Below are 14,949 nucleotides of genomic sequence, written 5' to 3' on the forward strand. Positions count from 1 at the left end.
ACGGTGGTGCGGCACGGGTCGTTGCCATGGGTCACCCCCATCACCCCCATCATCCCCTCCCGACACCCCCAGCTCTTGCGCATCGCACAGCGACGCAGCCGCTGTCGGGGAGAGGAGAGCCGTCGCCCGGTCAGAGGAGAGGGGGGTGTTGGGGGGGGGGGTGTGGTGGGGGGGGGCAGAGGACATCTGCGACGTCGCCATCAGCCCAGCCGGAATAATCTGCCCGCCGATTTGACGTCGGGATTGACGCCGGGGAACCAAAATGCGTGACGGATCATCGCTGGGATCAGCTTACCTGGGAAATAAAAAGCCCAGTTGCCCCCCCCTCTCCCCTCCGCCGTGGCGTCACCACGAGGGCCACTCTCCGTGTGACCCGCACGGACGGAGGCGTGTGGAGCACTGCCCTGTCCACTCGCCGTCAGTGGCACGGCGACCGCCAAGGGGTGAAGGTGCAGGGGGTGTAGCTGCACTACGGGCAACACCTCTGGCTACGGAGAGAGCGAGGGAGAGACAGGGCCCCCCCCCGCCTCCCACTACCACCCCCCCTCACCGCCCCCCCATTTAATTTGCGTGCATCAGAGCCCATACCCCCCCCCCCCACACTGGCCCGCACCACGAGCGATTCGATGAATCGTCGCACCGAGTCGATTCCAGCATTAATTATTTTTTGATTTTTTTTATCACCCCCCCCTCCCCGCCCATCTCGTTTGTACGGCAGTAAAAGCTCCAGCAACCTAAATATCCAACGAGCACATAATTTGCATATTGTTACGACCATCTGCCAATCCCCTGCCGCGTTAAAGGTGACCCAACGCTGCTGGGTCAGTCATGCGAGGTTTTTTTATTTTGGAGGGGGGAGGGGTGGGGGGCATACTTCACCATTCTGTGTCCAGTTCATATAGTCTCTACAGTCTGCTCATCGTCCACGTGATGCGCCGTTGGGAGTCGAACTCAGGTTTGCAAGAGCGAGAGAGAGAGAGAGAGGAAGTTAGCGTTGCGTCGCTCTCCCATCGCGTTCAACCCACAGCCATAAATAAGTCACGCGGGGTAATTACTCTTTATCCCGGGACGCGGCCGAAGCCCATTGAGGGGATCTTTGCCTCTCCGGCAAATCACCAAGACTCTTTGTGCCATTGTTGCCCTTCGCTATAATAGAGGGTGTCTCTGTCAGCGCCGACCACGTCGCCGAGAGGCAGCGGCGTGCGTGCGCGTCGTGCTTACTCCAAGCGAACGCGTGCGTTGTTCTGCCGGTTGGTGAAGGCTGAGAGCTGGGGGCAGGGGGGGCATAGGGAGTACACTGCAGTACCGTACAACTACCCTATTGCTATTGCAGCTGTGACCTATGTTGCCTACCGCAGAGCCCGGTCTACGCAGCCTAGAACTGCCGGGTTATGGATGGTGGTCACCATGGGTGGAGCTTTGGAGGGAGCGGGAAATGCCTCCCAAAACTGGAAGCCTTTATTTTTTTTTATTTTGAGCAGTTTACAATAACATTAAACGATTAATTATTTGAACGCGCGTCTCCTAATGTGAGGGACAAAGCGAACCTCTGACCCCCCCGCCAAATATATATATAGAAGTCACGCTCCGCCTGTGGTGGTCACCCATCCAAGCACTAACCAGGCTCAAGGCTGTATAGCTTCTGGCATCGGACAAAGTCAGATGCTTTGGCAACACGCTTAGTTGGGGCCGTGTGCACGTGCTGTGTTTTTCCTCATTAAAATGCATAGCTACATTTAAAATGTACAGGGCAGTCAGTGGCATAGCGATAGAGTGTGTAGGCAGTGCAGTTGCACCAGGGGTAGTGTGCCCAGCGGTGGTGTCTATGTACGTGGCTGGCTGTAATCCGGCAAAACAGCAAGTGTGGACGCCATCTGTTCCATACGGGTGGGATAAAGTGTGGTCCCCTCTCACAAACGTGAGTTTTCTTCAATTAATCACGAAAAAAAATAAACAGTCGCTTCTGAAAAAGATATATACGGCTCAGTGGGCCTTACCTGGTCAAATTGGTTAGTTAAAATGTTAGTTTCTTATGCATCATCTTCCTATCAAACAGCCCCCCCCCTCACTCCACGAACCCACGACGTCACTATCAATTGCACAAAGTTTCGAGTGCGTGAAGCGAAACGTCGGACGTCGCGCGGGGCATCGAGCGGCACGACCCGAAAAGTAATCGCAGAGATACAACACCAACCCCCCCCCCCCACGTAGTGGAATCTCTGAAACGACACTTCCTGACAGAGCCCACCTCCCCCAACCAGAGCAACATTAATCTTGATTTGAAGCTTTCGTGACTGCCGGAATCCATACTCTTTGGTTCTTTCGGTAAACATTCTTAGGTTTTTTCGGTAAAGTTACGTTGGTAAAAAAATAAAAATTAATAAAAGTAAAATAAAAAATAAAATAAAAATCACGACGTTTCGGAGGCAACACAAGCTTCCGTCTTCAGGTGGAACCGTCACAGCACGATAGCTGTATCAAGTGAGAGAAATTCCAAGAAAACAGTCCTTGTATATATACTGGTTGAGGGTGGGAGGAGCCAAGGTAGGCCCTGAATATTATTTTTGTGAGGTTCGGTGCGGCGGAAGCACGCTGTTAGGAATGAGCCTTTGTTGTGTAAATTAGGTTCAGATGATGTAAAGGTGCGTGTAAAGTCACGTAGATAGAAAATTAGTGCCAAATTCCACCACAAAGCTTTGCGGTCCTCTACATGAATTTCCTATCTACCTGACTTCACCGAAATAACCATAGAGTAGAGCGCAACATCCTCGCAAACGCACCGGATGCTGGGATTGTCCCACCCTAATCCAATTACACGGCTGCTCCGTGATCCGCGTATTCCATTCTCGTGCCCAAATTACACCATTAAGCAATCTTAAATGACGCGCGCTTAAGATCTCGCCGAGTAATCTCGATTAACAAAATCTGCACGAGGGTTCGTCCGTGAGAGCAAGAGTGTGTATATATATATCTAAGGTTTTTTTGTTGTTGTATATTTGACTACAATCGTACAGTGGTTGAACGTGTCCGAGCTCACGGGATCGTGGGGTCGGGCTTGGTTATTGCTGGAATGGATGGCCACCGGAGCATACTAAACTAAACAATTTTTGTTATTTATTTTACCAGGTTAAGGACCACTGAGCTATGTAGCTCTTTCTTTTTTTTTTAGAAGAGACCTGGCCACGAATGATATCCCAACGAAGTGGCTGATCGTGTGGACATTGCAGCTGCCAAATGCTCTAAACGCGTGTTTCTTAATGTGGAGGGAAAAACCGTAGAACTCGGCGAAAATCCACGCGACCATGGGGAGAGATACATGCAAACTCCAAATATACAGCAAGCGTCAGGGCCGGGACCGAACCCACGATCTCCTGCAGGTCTTATCGGCTTGGGGCTGTCAGGTGCCAGGACATGGCAGCATAGCAATGGTCGACAGATAGAATTGATCATCATCATCATCATCAATAATAAAACATAATAATTTAAAATTTTGATTTAAAGCTTACTGTGTTTTTCACACCTGATGATGATTGCTTGTATTGCAGTCGAAACGTCGTGAGAATTTTATCGTTTAATATTTTTATTATTTGATTGTTTCCCTTCTACGTGACTTTACCGAACGAACCAAGAATATATAATAATAATTATTATTTTCAACTTGTAACGCACTGCACAGTATTTTCTCGCTCTCAATGGGAGAGGCAAAACAACCCAGAGGCGCGAGGAACCAAAGGCGAGCGGGGAAGGTCGCCAGCCGGGCGGTGAGCCAGTGCCAAATGCCACCCAAAGCTTTGCGGTCCTCTACATATTAAGGTGTCATCAGTCATTTTGGAGGTAACCAGAGCACCCGGAGACAACCCACGATGGGGGGGGGGGGGGGGGGTCACTACTTTTTAGCATGCAGAGGGAACAGGCGAGGTTCACATTCGTTGTAGCGCCCCTTGTTGGCGAGCCAGGGACTGGCACTTTGCTCGACGCCCACGGGAAGATAGTCTCACAACATTTGTGGGATCCGCCAACCCTCGCCTCCACAATGCTGGATTATGGGGCCTGCACAGCCACCAAACACCCACCCACCCACCCACCTAATCGGCCTCTCTACGCAGACCAGGGACACGCCTTTTAATATAGACACTGCCAATCAAACCGAATAATAATAATAACAATGGATTTTCCAAAGTGGAAAACAGAATGGCACATTTACGGACGACGTTCAAGATGACGGGACGCTGTGCAGTCACAGGTGGCCCAGGCTGACATCATCAACTCGCTGCACTTGAGAGGCTGGATCACGAGCAGCAGCTGAAACCACCGATTCGAACCAAAGATTAATAACGGCCATGACTGACAAACGTCATGGCCATCATGAATCCCATGTGTGTCGGAGAGAAAGAGGGAGAAATGCGCCCAGCCCCAGCTCTCAGAACACCATACTTGAACGGTCTTTCACTTGTTAACACGAACCAGTTCCAGGCAATTACAATACCGTCACCTCTGCTGGGAGCGCAGAGGCCCTCATTGAGAGCTCATGTTTGTTAATGTAGTCCATTACATCATCAAGACCACACACTCCCCGGCCAGTGATTTATTACACAAACAATGCTGATACACAAAACGAAGAAAGACCGCCGTATAGCCTCAACAGACTGTTGGGGCAAGTGCTGTTAGCGAGCACCTATTAAGACCGGCACGGCACATGAGGGGGTGGGTATCCAGCAGCACGCCCGGCCACCTTTGTCTGAGTCGACCTAGGGAAGGCACAATAACCGGTTCAGGTAATCGTAACTGGTGTTGGCCGTGAGCGGGAATCGAACTCGAGTAACCGGGCTCGTAGCCCAGAGTGCTAACCACTACACCACCGCTCTCCACACGCACGCACGAACGTTCACACACATTCACGTACACACACACACACTCACGTACACAACACGCACGCACGCGTGACAGCGAGACGCAGGCAAAGAGAGGGGGAGAGAACGGAAGCGGCCGTACTCTGCGAGAAATACACCCGGGATGACACCGACCCTAATGAATGGAACGGCACTTCGGGGAGAGATGCGTCGTGGGTTCAGATGATACTGGGTTTTTGGATGCCTCTTGGGAGTAACGCAATTACAGGGCCACTTGCGACACACCATTGCGACATGCTACCAGCATCGGGGATGTCAACGCAAACGTGGCTTATGAGTGTGCATGGTGTCAGGCGCAGCTATTTAAAAAATTTGAAATATTTTTTTTAGTTTTGCAACTGCCTCTGTGTGATGCTTATGTCCAGTGCTGCGGAATTTGCAGCGCACGTGGAGCGTGGGGTAATCGCATGCAAGCAGCAACCGGCGTCAATGATTTCCCCAAGGTCTGCGGTCCTATCGTTGGATCTGTCGTGTCAGTGTGTATGCGGTACATGCCGATCATGTGCTCGGGAGAGTTTCACCGAGTTTCAAAACGACTTCAGGAGGGCCCTCTGGGCTGATGTTTCCAGACTGCGACCGGTATTTATACAAGACTGAGTCGACCTAGGGGAGGCCCAGGACCGGTTCAAATGTCGCTTGCCACCTGACATTCGTCGTGTCCAGGGAATCCAACTCAGGTCATCGGATTCGTAGCACGGTTGCGCTAATCGCTGCGCCACCATTCCCCCCACTAACAAACAACAAACACACAAGCATACACACTTACACTCATTGTTTTATAACAGCTTTTTTTTCATAATAAAGGTTTTGGGGTTATATCGCGTTGTTTATAAATGTGTCGCAACCCTCCAACACTCGACACGGCCAATCAGTAAAGCACGTGTCACGTTCACAAAACGCCAATAAATCACCGCTTTTTCTGTTTAGTTTGTTGTCCTTCTCCCGCACTTCTGATTAGTACGGTTGGCTACGTACGGTGCGAAAGAAGTTCAACATACACACACGCGAATTATAACTTACATGTATTCACCTTTAGGTGACATTTATCTTCAGAAATTCAGAGGGCCTTGTAGTTGGGGCGCACGAAACACTCACGCTTGTCGCGTTCAACTCGAAAATGTGCCACGAAATCCGTCGACTGCACAGACCCCACTCTCTGTACGCGTCGAGTACGAGCCCCTGATTAATGAGCGCAACGTATCGCGTCCTCACCTCCACGGCACGTCCATCAATCACACCCGGCACGTTACGTAACATCCGACACATTTAGCCGGCGCTCAGGGTGGCAGCAAGCCCGTCTGAAATCCCTGGCGGTCCAACACTCGCCACAGTTTCATTTTACCAGACTGATAATTGGATTAAATAAAAAAAATTGGACGTACGTTTACATTTTGCGGCGTGTTTTTTTTGTGTTGCGAAACCACGGGGACGTGAAATACAAGTTTCCCTCGCTCTAGGCGCATTCGCTTTGTGCCACTTGTGTTCAGGAACAGGACCCAAGACCGGTTCAGATAACACTGTTAGCCATGGCGGGGAGTCCAACTTACAGATTAATGTGATCGCAGCACAGCCCACTTAACCACTGTTCCAACTCTCCCCCACCCCCCAACCTTCCCCCACCACAAATAATTATCATTAATATTTTTTCGAGTGACATTAGTGTACGGTGAAAGTGAGGATGGGGAAACGTGTTACATTAGCGTAGGTGGAGCAATGGGTTTTCTCTCTCTTTCTCACACACACACGCGCACACGCACGTCTAATTGTAAACTCGCCGAAGAAGAGCGTGTTTGCTGCATCTGTTGCATCCACTCACGGACTCCCGCGTTCTTACCAAGTGGGCGTTTGTTAAGATCCAGTTCCCGCGTAGGAAAGGCGTGTTACGAGCGCTGGGACATTCGAAGGGGGCAACTTTTGAGCGGGCTGCCCACTGATGTTAGGCCCCACGTAACATCATCATACCCACCATCGTCATCATACCCATTATCATCATCGCCATCATACCTATCACCAGATCCAGACCTTCACGGCACAACTCTATCAGTGGGGAGAGCAGCCACATCACACCCATCATCATAAATCATACTAGCGGTCATCATCATCATCATCATATCCATCACCATATCCTGACCCTCACGGCACAACTCCATGGGTTGTTTTTTTAAGTGAGTGTAAGAGCAGTTCTTGTGGGTAATGAGTTGTTGTAGCCACTGGGAATTCTGGCAGAGGAAAGGAAGCGATGGCGATGTGTGGTGACCTCAATAACGTGAACTTGATTGGCTCCCCGAACATTGCAGGTAGGGTGCACCCAGCACCCCCAACTCCACCGCCCCCCACCCCGCACCGCGCGACCTTTATTGTAGAACCAATATGACCACCACTGCAGAGGTGCAATCGTCAGCACACTGGAGCTGCAACTCAGAGGTAGGCCGGTTCGATTCCATCTCCTGGCGCGGCAGTTGAAAAAATAGGCACATTTATTAAATCCACCCCACTCTCCCGCCCCACCTCCCCACACAGCACATCGCCTCTGTATACGTGGGTACAACACCACAGCTGGTCAATCAGCAGGCCACGTGTGGTGCGATAAAGCGTGGGTAACTGCCATAACCTCCAAGACGTACGGTCAGCGTGGCAGGGTTAGCGCGCTGCGCTATGAACCTGGCGACCCGGGTTCGATTCCCGCTCACGGTCAACACCAGCGATGATTATCTGAACCGGTCCTGGGCCTCCCCCTAGGTCGACTCGGCCTCAAATGAGTACCTGGTGCGATGCGTAAAACATTCGCCACGAGGGATACAAAGGCGGCCGGGCGTGGTGCTGGCCACAAAACCCTCCGCTAATGTGGCTATCTCGGGCTCCCTCCAGTGGAAGCCCTTGAGCGAAGCAATTGAAGGGGCTGCGCCTTAGCTCATTTGGTATGTATCTACGTGCGCCTGTACCCCCCAAAACTCGCGCCTCACCTTGGCCGCCACGGACGAGTTTGGCTTCTCGAGGAGGTCCCAGAGCCTCTTGCGCTTTTCCGCGCAGCACGCGCCGTCGAACACCTCGGCGTCCATCTCGCGCGCCGTGTCCGCCTCGCGCCGCAGCTCCTCGTTCATCTGCTCCTTCTTCTGGTGGTACCGCGCCTGGCAGCACGACTCAAGGTAGATCTCGTCCACGCCCCAGTAGTCGAGCTCCTGGCTGAAGGAGAGGGCGCACATCTCCTCCATCATGTGCAGCTTGCCCGTGCGGTAGAAGTTGAGGATGGACGTGAACGCGCCCGGGTGACGGTCGAAGAAGTATTCGTTCTCCCCGGGGCTGTGATCGTCGCAGAGGGCCGCCGCCTCTCCATCGACGCTTGCGTCCCTCAGCTTCCCGAGCCTGGTCCGCGGAAGTCTCTCCAGGGTCCGCCACAGCACCTCGTGGCACACGCCGCCCACGTTGAGGCGCACGCGGCGACTCAGCGGCTCTCGGGGGGCAGAGGGGGCCTCTTCTGCCGGTGATCTCGTAGCGTCTTCTCCACCACCACCTCCTTCTCCGGTGGGAGCGTTCACTGTGTCCGGGTGACTACCGTCAAGCCCTTCCGGGAGGGGCTGCTTGGGAGGAGACCCACCGAGGGATGTGGTGGAGCCGCGGGTTTCCATTCTGGTGTTTGTGATGATGACACCTCCTCCTCCTCCTCTCCTGCTCCTGGTGTCTCGTGTCCTCCTTCCGCTATTCCCTCTGCGCTCCTCTCCCTCCCTCCCCTCCTGTTCCCTGTGTTCCTGCTCTCTTTGATCTTCCTTCCTTTTGCTACCTCTTGGCTTCCTCCTCCTCCGCTCTCCTCCTCCTCCCCCTCCTCCTCCCTTACATCAAGTCCCTCGTGAGCAAGATCTAAGAGGTCAATGAAACACAGCGAGGGTTATTCGCGGACGCGATTTGCTTGGACGCACACGCGGCCGCAGATGCCCGTCGTGCGATGTGATGAACGGTTCGCCCAATCCACCGTTTGATGATTCAAACAACAATTGACGACTGCTTCATCGACAAAGGCGAGACAGCAGTTGTGATAATAATTTCGTGGACACGAGGAAGAACGCTGTACTGCACGTGTGCATTTTACGCATTGAATCCCCTCATTAAAATGCCGAGCCACATCTTACGGGTGCCACACACACAACGACAAAAACCCCCCGTACAGCCTTTAACAGACTGCTAGTGCAAGTGCTGTTAGCGAGTAGCAGCCTATGAAGGCCGGAATGGCACTCGAGTTGGGTGAGGGGTGGCCAGCACCACGCCCGGCCGCCTTTGTATCCCTCGTGGCGAATGTTTGACGCATCGCACCAGGTACTCATTTGAGGCCGAGTCGACCTAGGGGGAGGCCCAGGACCGGTTCAGATCATCATCGCTGGTGTTGACCGTGAGCAGGAATCGAACCCGGGTCGCCAGGTTCATAGCGCAGCGTGCTTAACCGCTACACCACCGCTTCCCACTGTGGACACCACACACACGCGCGCGTTCAAACTCGCCGGCCTCTTCAACGCAACGGCAAAAGCTCATTCGCAGTCTCACGCGTGCTCGGCTCGGGCTGCAGTTTACAATCTTCACACTCCCCCCCCCCCCTATGCGGCATCCCTGGTCTCTACGCGACACACGACTCTCTCTGTGTGTGTGTGTGTCTTGGTGTTTGTGTGTTACTCGCTAACAGCACTTGCCCCAACAGCCTGTTAGAGGCTATACGGGGGATCTTGTGTGTATACAGTATATATATCCCGGCCTTAATAAACACTCGCTAACAACACTTGCCCTAACAGCATGCCTAGGCTACACGCGGGATGTTTGTCTCCGTGTATCAAACTGTGTGCATCTCTGTGCGAGTGTTAGAATCTATGCACGTACGCGCCTGTGTTATCTGTGCTGTCGGTCGTGTACATCTATGTGTGCGTACGCTTGGCCGCGTGTGTAATTACGGTAAGTATATGCGAGAGCAGGCGTGCGTGAGCCGTGTTCTGCCAGCGAGCCTTCGACACTTCACGTAGCCTCAAGGTGCACCTAGCCTGGCACGAGCGCCGCGATGACGTGACCGCCACTTAGTGGCGAACGGCGGTTGTTGACTCGTCCTTATCAGTATGTGCTGTGTGCGTGTACATCGGTCTGTGTCTCTGTGTCTGTGCACACACACACACGTGTACGTGTGTGTACACGTGTGTGTGTACACGTGTGTGTACGTGCATGCCTGCAGTCGTTCCCTAACAGCTCATACCCACATACATGGATCGTGTTCCTTGTGCCTGGGTCTACGTTTTGCTGTGGAGTGCGAGTGTGTGTGTTCGCCATGCACGTGTGTACGTCGCTGTGCGCACGTGTTCGTAACGCACGTACGTGGGTTGACGCGCGCGTGTCGCCGTGCGCATACACGCGTGGAAGTGGTTCACTCGGACAAATTATTCAGAGCAGTCCATCAGACTAAACGAGACATCTGTGTGTGTGTGTCTTCCTTTGTTGACACGTGTACTGTACGTGTGTAGAGGTCTCTCTCTCTCTTTGTGTGTATGATACTGGGCAGGGAGCGTGTATTTACTTAATGTGTATATGTTCGTGTCTTTGATGTGTGTGTGTGTCCGTGTGTGCGCGCGCCCCTCCGTGTGCGACTCAATGACGTTTTTTGTATCCGAACGAGATCCGGACATCTCCTAGGTCGACTCAGCCTGAAACGAGTGCGAAAGTCGTCACCCGCTGGGGAGAGACAAATGCGGCCGTGCATGCGCGCGTACGTGGTGCGAACCACACCGCCCGATTGTGCTCCGTCCCGTTCCTGAATAGATGCTCACTAACAACCCCGACCCCGACACTTTATAAGGACACGTAGAGCTGAGTCTCATAGCTAGCATGCACCGGGACACACATGGCACGATCCCAGTAATAGGAACTCATGGAAACCGAGTAGAACTCCATTTTTCGTCTCTCTATCTCTGTTTTAACGTCCACCAGCCAATTGGTTTACAGGACCAATGCCATCCAGTGGACCCTGTTTATATGCGAGCAAACTGTGGACACGTTTTGACCTTCAGGGGTCACATCGACATTGCCAGCCTGGTGAAACACATGCAGCTACGTTGCCAGATGTTACTGTCAAGAACACTCAATCGACAAGACTGAGACCTATTCAACACGCAAAGCAATATATATTTTTAAAGCAACTACATTTATCATGTGAGGCTGTGGAACATGACTAATGATGACAAATAGGTTAGACCTCCGTCTACACACGCATGTTTTAGTTCCATCAGCCTATTATTGGCTTTGCGAGATCAGCGCTGTAGTATCAAGCAGCGGGCTGTTGAATTCTCAACCGGGATTCGATATCGAGCAGTCCCATCGGCGGAGTCGGGGGCTTTGCGAAACCAATTCCATCACCGGCGAATTGCCGCGAACATTTACGAAGAGTTTCAAGCGGAAAGCGCACATTCGGAGTTTTGACAAATCGACGATATCGATGGACTCGGCACCCACCTTGCTTCGATCACACGGCACGCATCGCCGAGTGATTCGCACGCGACCATAATTGTAGTCAGTGGTTGCTGTTGTTGCTGGATTGTTGTCGATGTCCCAGATGTCGTCGTTGTTGTTTTACGATTAGCGCGGTGTTCTCACGCCAGATCTATGGGACGCGGAGATGAGAGAGCCTCGCTCGGCTTGCCGCTGGTGGAGGCGCTGCTGTGTCGTGAGCGCTCGCTTCGTACTGAGACTCGCGCCCGCCCTCGACGATTTGCTGCCCGGGCGCCCGAAGAGAGACCAGCTTACGACAGCCGGACCCAGCTTCGAGCCGACGACGACGACGATGAACTCAAACGATGCCCTGCTGTAATGATGATGTTGATGATAAAGAAGTTGAATTAAACACTGCCGCTGCTGCTGATATTGGTGATGATGAACTCATACGATGCTGATATAGTGATGATTGTAAAGAAGTTGAATAAAAAAAAAACTGGTGCGGATGATTGTGATGATAGTTGCGACTTAAGTAACGTTATTGATGATAATGCTGCGGCTGATGATATTGATGATGGTTAACTCAATTGATGCTGCGAATGAAGAACTCTAAATTGATGCTGCCACTGCTGATGATGAACTCCATTGAAAGCTCAAATTAAATGATACTGCTAATGCTGCTGATCGTTTCACCGATAATGTTGCCGCTGTTGATAACGCTTCTGCAGCAGCAGCAGCAGCTGTTGCTGATTAAGATCCTGACGAAGACGACAATGCTGATTACAAATAATAATTTAGCCGCACGTGCTATTCATTAGAATGCCGCTCGTGATGCCAGCTTGGCTCGCCCGGCCGCACGCCCGCCCACCCATCCACCCACCGCCTTCCAGTCTTTATCCACTGCTGGCCCCAGGTCCCTCCAGCCGCCGATGGATAACGCTCTTGCAGACACCGCCGCTGTCCATGGTGCTAGAACGCGAGAGACGACACCGCGCGCCGCGCCGTCTGTTCGCCGTGACACCGACTGATGTGGAAACTCCGCTTCGCTAAGACGCAGCGCCCGCAACTGGCGACAGAGGGGAGCTGGCGTGGGGAGAGCGAGTGGGGGGGGGGGGGCGGGGGGAGAGCGCACCCGAACGAGAGAGAGAGAATGAGGAGGGTTGGAGGAGAGGGGAGGGCAGAAGCACGGTGATGATGGGATAGGGTGGTAGCATGATGGTGTCTGTGTGTGAGACAGAATGTGTCTGTGTGTGTGAGTGTGTGCGGGCGTGGGGAGCGGTGGTTTAGCGGGTAGCGCGCTGCACTACGAACCCGGCGACTCGAGTTCGATTCCCGACATATGGAGTCTTTGTTGTGACAAAGGGGGGATATTGGGGAATGGGCTTATGTGTAAATGCGATGATGGGGTAATGGAATGATAAGTCGCCTTTAATTGCTGTATATTATTGGCTCCTGGTTAAATAAAGGATACGCATTACGGGTGTAATGGGATAATGTGTGCGTGTGCACGCAGGTGCCTGTTTGTGTCTATATCCATTCTCGTCGTGTTTGTTTTGCGCTCTGTATGCACACACAGTCAAAGATCCCCCGTATAGCCTGCATAGGTTGTTGGGACAAGTGCAGTTTAGCGAGCTTCTATTATTGCCCTCACGTGTGGGTTGCGTGTCCAGCACCACGCCGGGCCGCCTTTGTCTCTCTAGTGCTGATCGCTTACACAGCGCACCAGGTACTCGTGCAAGACTGACCATGTTATTGCGATACTGCGTTGGCAGTAATTCATTACCACAGGTCACGTACAGAAGAAATGTGCCTCCAGGCCCTGGAGACCACCTGGAGAAGATTCCAGGCACGTGTTGACAATGATGGCGAACTCTTTGACTTTTGAAAGCTATTAACATTACATTTGTTATCATGTTTACCGTGTATTATCCGTTTCTTTTTCCATGAAAAAAGATAGTCCCATGTAAGTGTTCACATTATTATTTTTAAAGCACCCTGTATATTATCGGGGATATCATCTCTCCGCTTAGGGCTATCACCCGGAAAGTTGTCTGCTTAAGATCTTTTACTATGAGGGCAGTATTGTTGACGAATATAAACCCGAGTCGAACTCGGGGAAGCGCAATATCGGTTCAGATATCACTCGCCACTGATGCTACCCTTGGCCGGCAATCGATTTCAGATGCCGCCAGGGTCATCGCGCTAACCCATTGCACCACCGCTCCTCCCCGTGCGCGCGCGCGCACACACACGTGTACGCATGCGCAGGTGTGGATCGTGCCGTAAATGAATTCTGTAGAGGGATGCGTGACAGCGTACGTCTCTATACACAAGACCTCTGCCGATAATGAAGGTTTTTTGGGGGGTTAGATCGCGTAAATATGTCGTTAAACCCGCCACCATCCGACACAGCCAAATAGCAAAGTTTGTCACGTAAACAAAACATGGCAATTCGTTGCTAGTTCAGCACACTGGTGCGTTGTGTCGGAGAGTAAATCCACAACAGTTACAAATCGAGTACGACGTTTCGCTGGTAATGACAACCAGCTTCATCAGGCGACAGCCATATCTGTGGAGACTTCCTCCTGCGTTCGTCTTAAATCGAGGGGGTAACTGTGATGTCGTCACTGTGAAACAAGAGCTACCTACATTTTTTACAGAAACGTGCCATTGCCTTGTCTCCCGTAACGTGGCCTGTCATTCGAGGGGGTTTCCCCAGGCAAAAAAAAACCCAACCATATCCCCAACAAACTGGATAACCCGCAGAATTTGATTGCCCAGAAGGTAGCAGCTGGCTTTTTTTAGAGTAGTCGATGGAGTAAAGTGAATTACTCCATTCGCTATGCGGCCATATGTGGGGAAATGATGCAATAAAAAAATTGGATTGTAAAATGCATGGGTTGTGTTGAAAAAAGAATAGCATACAAAATATCAACAACAGCAGCCATGGTCACTCCACTGCTGGATGAAGGCCTCCCCTAAAGCCGCCACTCTCTCTCTCTCTTGCAATCTTGCGATGTAATGACAATAAGAATCGACCGAGCAACTGCACACGAGATCATTGCCTCGCTCCGAAACAAATATTTTGTGGAACATCAACTTTTTTTCCCATAAAAAACACCCCTCGATTCGTTCCTACTATTCGGTGATACTGCATTGGCAATGCGTACGAGCAACAAACACACAAACAACTCAACACGTTCACCCATAACACTGTGGCCTGAAAAGGAAAACATATAATGGGCGACGTTTCGGGCAATGGCCCTCTTCTTCGTAGCACGCAAAATATTGAGCCGTGCTTTGGTTCTCTGCGTCTCAGGAATGGATACTGAATCCGGACAATGGTAACAATACTCGTGGCTTCTCACCCCACGAACTTAAACAGTGACTAGGTGATTGACAGCGCGGAGTAAATGAAGCACGCGACCAAGTGAGCGGGCCCATATCACGCGTCCGCTCTTCTCTCTCTCTCTCACAATGAATCGATCGCATGGATGTTGCCACAAATTCACCGCGTGGCCCTCTCTTGCGCCATTGGCAATGTTTCGGTGGTTTTTCTACAAAGTGCGTGTATGTAGCAGTGAAG

At 51.9% G+C, this 14,949-nt stretch overlaps 1 protein-coding gene across 1 annotated transcript in view; it reads right to left on the bottom strand.

The window, feature by feature from the left end:
• LOC144935880 (uncharacterized) overlaps window positions 1-12,451 on the bottom strand; it is a 101,946-nt gene extending 89,495 nt beyond the window's left edge. The window contains exons 1-2 of the mRNA XM_078862731.1: window positions 11,385-12,451; window positions 7,874-8,765 (exon numbers count right to left, since the gene is read on the bottom strand). Of these exons, the coding sequence (XP_078718857.1) occupies window positions 7,874-8,536 (663 nt within the window). The 5' untranslated portion in view covers window positions 8,537-8,765; window positions 11,385-12,451. The remainder of the gene's footprint in view (window positions 1-7,873; window positions 8,766-11,384) is intronic.
• Window positions 12,452-14,949: the final 2,498 nt, after the last annotated feature.

Source organism: Lampetra fluviatilis, chromosome 14 (assembly GCF_964198595.1).
Source record: "Lampetra fluviatilis chromosome 14, kcLamFluv1.1, whole genome shotgun sequence".
Lineage (NCBI taxonomy): Eukaryota > Metazoa > Chordata > Hyperoartia > Petromyzontiformes > Petromyzontidae > Lampetra > Lampetra fluviatilis.